Raw genomic sequence first — 6,000 nt, forward strand, 5'->3', positions numbered from 1 at the left:
CCACCAGCCTGTGCCGTCCCTGCGCAGGTCTCTGTGGTCTGCGGGACACGGCCCTTGTGGTTAGGGCTGAGTTGGTGGAGGGGACCCGGGTAGGAGGGGTCGCCTTGCCCACAGGGAGAGCGAGGGCCTCTGGAAGTGGCGCCACTTGGGGGACTTAAACCTCAGCCCCACTTAACTAGCTCCGCGTGGCCTGGGCAAGTCTTCAACCCTCAAGCTGCCACCTGCTCGTCTGTAAAATGGGGATCACCACGCATCCTGATGATTCTCGTAAGGGTTAGACGGAGCCCTGCTAACACGGCCTGGCCCCTGATGAGCGCTGAGCCGGCCCAGGTAGCCGGGCCTCTGACGCTAGAGGGCAGCAGGTAGGTGCCGCTGAGCCGTGTGCCTGGCGATTAGATGGAGGCCAGATAGAGGGGTAAACACGTCCACGTGGGTCCGGCCCCTCCCTCGGCAGCCCCACGCGGTGGGCTCCGCCAGGGGCCAGGTAAGTTCTTTGGAGCAGAACCAGGTCCTCCAGAGGGGGCTGCAGCGACTGATGCTTGGATGGCGTCCGGCAGGCACAGGATGCCAAGACGTAGCCAGCTAAGTGGGTGCCAGCGGTGGCCCTGTGCCTGGGGATGCTGCGGACGCTGGGGCCCTGGGCAAGGCTGGCAGGCCGTGAACATTCCAGCCTGAATCCCGGGCGTCGTGGGAAAGATCCCCAAGCCTCCGTATCTTCCCTCCCTGCTAGGCCCCCTTGTCCTCAGACTTGCAGACGTTTGGGGGCCAGAAGCCTTCCTGACCCAGTTCTGACCCAGATTCCTCACCCCTCCCCGCTTCAGCCCATCCCTGGCCTGGCCCCCCAGAGGAATTTCCTGAGCCAGAGGGTGGCCGAAAGTGCAGATGCCCACCCAGCGTCCACCTGCCACCCGCCCAGGCCACTGCCCTGTGCCCAACCCCAGAGGGTGCGGGATGACAGACCCTGACAATCATTAAACCAGCCGGGCCTGATTTCCCAGCACCGCCGGCCTGGATCCCGGCCAAGTGGCACAAAATATGCAAATCACCTGGGGCCAGGAGCCCAGTCTAAAGGCCAGGAAATCCCCGCGACCAATGAGCCACCAGCTCAGGTTACCGCGGGTGCCTATAAAGGCTCGGGTGCAGGCGGAGCTCGGAGCTTCTACTTAGCGCGGTGGGAGCGCCGCCTGCGCGTCAGTGCTACCTGGCGGAGCTTTCCCCCTGGATTTCCTCCGCCTGCTGCCCCTAAACCTGCCTGCCACACCCTTGGCCGCCAAGGTAGGACCCCTGCCTGTCACATTCCCCCACCTGGCCCCGGGGGGATTGGGGAGGGGCCGGTGGAGCTTGGTTCTGAGCCTACCCAAGCAGGAGTTGCAGGGCTGGGCGGTGTCCTGAGGGCCCAAGAGCCTGTCCCTGCAAAGGACAGAGTGGCCATGACTGCCGGTCCCACTCGTGGGCCCAGGAGGGCAGAGGAGGGAGCCCAGCGGGAGGCCTTGTGCCCCCCCACCAGCACACCCTCCGTCCCCCGGGCTCTGAGACCCTGGAGCCCTTCTTGAGGAGAGGGTGTCCTGAGAGATGTTGACCTTCACGCCCTTGGGCCCCTGGCTCTCACCAGCCTTGCCCTCCCTTCCCAGGTAGCCTCATGGCTGCAACCTGTGAGATTAGCAACGTTTTTAGCAACTACTTCAGTACGATGTACAGCTCGGAGGACCCCAATCTGGCCTCTGTTCCCCCTGCCGCCGCCTTCGGGGCTGATGACCTGGTGCTGGCGCTCAGCAGCCCGCAGATGCCCCTGGAGGGCACAGGTGGGTCTCAGGAGGGGCTGTGCGTTTGGGGAGAGGGAGACATCCACCTAAGAGCCTGGGACAAGTGGGGGATAGGGCAGGGGGGAGGGCTGGGGTGAGCTGTAAGAAGCTGGGGTGTTGGGATCTGCGGGCTGCGCCTGCCTGGCGGGGGTGCTGGCCAGGGTGTTGTGAGCACCACCGCCCGCCCTGCTCCTGGCTGCGCGCTCTGAGAGTCCAGGCGGGACCCCCGGAATCCCCAGCTGGCTCCAGAAAGGGGCTGACCCGTTGCCGTGCCGGCACCTTGCAGAGAAGGCCAGCTGGTTGGGGGAGCAGCCCCAGCTCTGGTCCAAGGCCCAGGTCCTGGACTGGATCAGCTACCAAGTGGAGAAGCACAAGTACGACGCCAGCACCATCGACCTCTCGCGCTGTGACATGGACGGGGCCGCGCTCTGCCGCTGCGCCCCTGAGGAGCTGCGCCTGGTCTTTGGGCCCCTGGGGGACCAGCTGTACTCCCAGCTGTGGGACCTCAGTGAGTCCTGGAGGGGAGGCCGCCTCCTGCCCTTCCCCCTCCTCAGTTAGGGAGGCTGGTCTGGGGACTGGCCCGAGGGCACCACCAGGGAGAGAGCCCCAGGGAGGGGAGGGGAGACCCCTGGGCTCTGACCCCCTTCTCATCAGCTTCCAGCTTCCCCGACGAGCTCAGCTGGATCATGGAGCTTCTGGAGAAGGACAGCATGGCACTTCAGGAGCCCCTGGGGGACCAGGGCCCCTTCGGTGAGAGCCCCCTTCTCTCAACCCCTCCCAGCCTGTCCTGTCCCCTCTCTGCCCCGCACCCCCAGCTGGGAGAGTCAGGGCCCCCTCTGAACTCTCACATCCCCCCAGACCAGGGAAGCCCCTTTGCCCAGGAGGTGCTTGAGGACTGCAGACAGGCCAGCCCCTTCTACCCGGGCAGCTTCGGCACGGGGGCCCCCTCCCCGGGCAGCTCTGACGTCTCCACCGCAGGTGAGCCCTCGGGCATCTGCCCCCAGCCTCCCCTCCCCAGATGCCCTGAGCGCTGGCGCCCCGCACTAGACCCCGGGCTTTCTGGGAGGACCGGAAGGGGCTCACTCTGACCCGCCCCTCCAGGGACTGGCGCTTCTCAGAGCCCCCAGGCCTCAGACTCCGGTGGAAGCGACGTGGACCTGGACGCCCCGGACAGCAAGCTCTTCTCTGGGGGTGAGTGGAGGGAACCTCCTGGTCCCCGTGGGTGTCCCGCTGAGCACTGCCAGGGGCTGGCCCCATGCCCCACCCCCTCAGGGTTTTCCTGGGGGGGGGTTGTCCCCCAGCAGCCCCCATCCCTCCCTCTCCTGAACTTCCACCTCTCCCCACAGACGGCTTTCCCGACTACAAGAAGGAGGACCTTAAGCATGGGAAGCGGAAACGGGGCCGGCCCCGAAAGCTGAGTAAAGACTCCCAGGAGTGTCTTGAGGGCAAGAAGAGCAAGCACGGTGAGAGGGGGCCCTGCGCGGCTGGGGGGCCCTGCACGGCTTGGGTCCCTGTACAGTTGGGGGGCCCTGCACGGCTGGGGGCCGTGGTGGGGCCGGTGGGTCCTCTCTCCTGAGCTGGGCCCTCCACATGTTCCTGCGTATGGGGCCAGGGTGCACATGGTCACTGCTGGGTGGCAGGGCCTGGCTGGTCCTTCATGGTGCGTGTGGCGGTGGAGCCACGGGGGCTGCAGGAAGAGTGGGGCTGGGGTCCAGGCTTCCTGCCCACCCCTTGTCCTGCCTGAGGGGCACACTTGCTGGCGGGTGCTGGGCAGGCTCAGGCAGGGACAGTGGCTCAGTCGCTGGACGGCCCATCCACCGAGGGCCATGCAGGGGTGGCCCTTCCACCCACCAAGTTCCTGCCCCCTGGCTTTGGCCCTTGAGTGGGATCCTGCCACCAGAGCCACCGGCAGGGCCCCCGCAGCTCTTTCTCATCCGCACGTGCAACCCCTCCCACACGCAGTGGGCCTGTTTGCTTCTTGGGGTCATTCTTCCCAGGAAGCTGTCCCCTTGTCCCCCAGGCCGGGGCCAGCTCTGTGGTCCTGCACCTGCTGAGCTCTCACCACCTTTTGCTGTATCTGCTTTTTTACCGTGACCCCTCGAAACTGTGAGCCCCTCAATGCGGTACCATGTCTCAACCACTCTTGTATCCCAGCCAGACATTTGATCAGTATCTGAGCGAGTTAAACCTCTGTGCCGTGTGAGACGTGGTCTTCCTGGAGCTTCCCCGGCTGTCCAGTGGGGGAGGCCAGGAGGGAGGCAGCCGTCAGTAGGCTGTGCGCTGGGATGGGCAGCCGTGGTGGGGGTCAGGGGTACCCTGGGCCACTGACTAATGGAGCCTGGCCTTGTAGCCCCCAGAGGCACCCACCTGTGGGAGTTCATCCGTGACATCCTCATCCACCCGGAGCTCAACGAGGGCCTCATGAAGTGGGAGAACCGGCAAGAGGGCGTCTTCAAGTTCCTGCGCTCGGAGGCTGTGGCCCAGCTCTGGGGCCAGAAGAAGAAGAACAGCAGCATGACCTATGAGAAGCTGAGCAGGGCCATGAGGTGAGCGGGCCTCGCTGCCTGGCCGGGGCGGCCGTTGGCACCGTCAGAACCCTCCCCCTTCCGATGGGTGTGAGTCCCGTGCAGCGAGGAACCTCGCGGTCTGGCCGCCTCGTGGGCTGAGTGGGAGCCTGGCAGGTGGCTGGCCGGCCTGCAGCACACACTGAACTTGGTGTGACAGCATTTCTTTGTATCGCCTGCAAGGCTCGTCCTAAGAAAGGCACTTGGTGGTAAAAAGGGCAGTAGCCAAGGCCCACACCATCGAAGCCATTAAGCTGCCCGTCTCTGGACCTTGGTTTCCTCGCAGACCATCGCTAAGGTTTCCTCAACCCTAAAATCACGTGGCTTCATGATGGGCCCAGGACAGAGGCGAAAGCCACACAGAAGCCAGGGCATGGCCCGGTGCTCGGGACAGCAGGGCGAAGGAGCAGAGACTCCTCCCTGCAGCAAGTGGCTCAGGCCCAGTTCGGCCGGGCTGCAGCCCAGCGGGGCAGGTCACCTGAGGATTCCTGGCAGGCGGGCCCCTGCCTGGGCACCTCTGACCACCCTTCTCCCCTCAGGTACTACTACAAACGGGAGATCCTGGAGCGGGTGGATGGCCGGCGGCTTGTCTACAAGTTCGGCAAAAACTCCAGTGGCTGGAAGGAGGAGGAGGTGGCCGGGCATAGGAACTGAGGGTCGGACCGGCCTGCGACCGAAGCTCGGACCTGAGGCTGCAGCCCCCGGAGGGGACCCCCAGGACGCCTGGGCATGCGCCCTGCGCCGTGGAGAGAAGCTGAGGCTCTGGCTCCTGTCGGCCGTCGTCCTGGCATCCGGGCAGGTGGCCTCTGCTGTCTGTCCTCCTCTTGGAATTACAAGCCTGGTGTTTGAGGCCACTTGTGCGCCGGCTGTAGCTGCGCTCGCGGCTCCTTCTGTCTGGGCCGCGTCAGACCCGATCGGACCCCAGTGGCGGACACCTCCCTCCGACAGAGGCCGGAGTGGGCTGAGAAGGCTGGGGGCCCTGGGCCCTGAGAAGGGCCCCCTCTTTCTGGGCTGGCTTCCCCCTCCGCGCTCAGTGCTTGGGCTCCGCGGGCGGGGGTCAGAGCACTCCGTAATTTATGTGCTATAAATACAGATATGTACATAGAGATCTATTTTTTCTAAGACCTTCCCCTGCTGCCCCTTCCTCACCAGGTGCTGGTGGCCACACTGACTGCTCTAGGCCCCTGCTGGACCCGTGAGGAGCAGGGTGAGGCCGGGACCCCTGGGACGGGGCTCCTGGCTCCCTCCTCCTGTGAATGGGGGCAGAGACCTCCAATAAAGTGCCTTGTGGACTTTTTCTAACCTTCGTCTTAGCTACCTGTATGCTAAAGTCTGGAGCTCTGGCCCGGATGTGGGCCATGGGGTTGGGAAAGGGGACCAGGGCAGGGGTCTGCCGGCTGCAGGTGAAGGTGGAGGCTGAGGCTGGGGGACAGTGAGGGGACGGGTGATCCTTCCCCGCAGCTTGGGTTGTCCTGCCGCCACGAGGCACCTGCGGGGCGACCTGGGCCGAGCCAGGCCTCTGCAGCCCGCTGTCAGGCCGCTGTGCCCTGGCGTCCACTAAGGAGTCTGGGATTGCGTGTCTGGCCTTGTGGAGTAGATATGCATTCCAGCCAAGCCGGCTGCGAGCTGAATAT

The 6,000-nt window shown here is 65.1% G+C and overlaps 1 protein-coding gene across 1 annotated transcript; it reads left to right on the top strand.

The window, feature by feature from the left end:
- The first annotated feature begins 1,636 nt into the window (after positions 1 to 1,636).
- On the top strand, positions 1,637 to 5,658 carry ELF3 (E74 like ETS transcription factor 3). The gene is made up of 8 exons (XM_079725375.1): positions 1,637 to 1,802; positions 2,089 to 2,310; positions 2,457 to 2,552; positions 2,661 to 2,780; positions 2,904 to 2,993; positions 3,149 to 3,265; positions 4,153 to 4,348; positions 4,906 to 5,658. The coding sequence occupies exons 1-8, from the start codon at positions 1,640 to 1,642 to the stop codon at positions 5,018 to 5,020; spliced, it is 1,119 nt and encodes a 372-aa protein (XP_079581501.1). The 5' UTR covers positions 1,637 to 1,639; the 3' UTR covers positions 5,021 to 5,658.
- Positions 5,659 to 6,000: the final 342 nt, after the last annotated feature.

This window comes from Hyperoodon ampullatus, assembly GCF_949752795.1.
Source record: "Hyperoodon ampullatus genome assembly, chromosome: 2".
Taxonomy (NCBI): Eukaryota; Metazoa; Chordata; class Mammalia; order Artiodactyla; family Ziphiidae; genus Hyperoodon; species Hyperoodon ampullatus.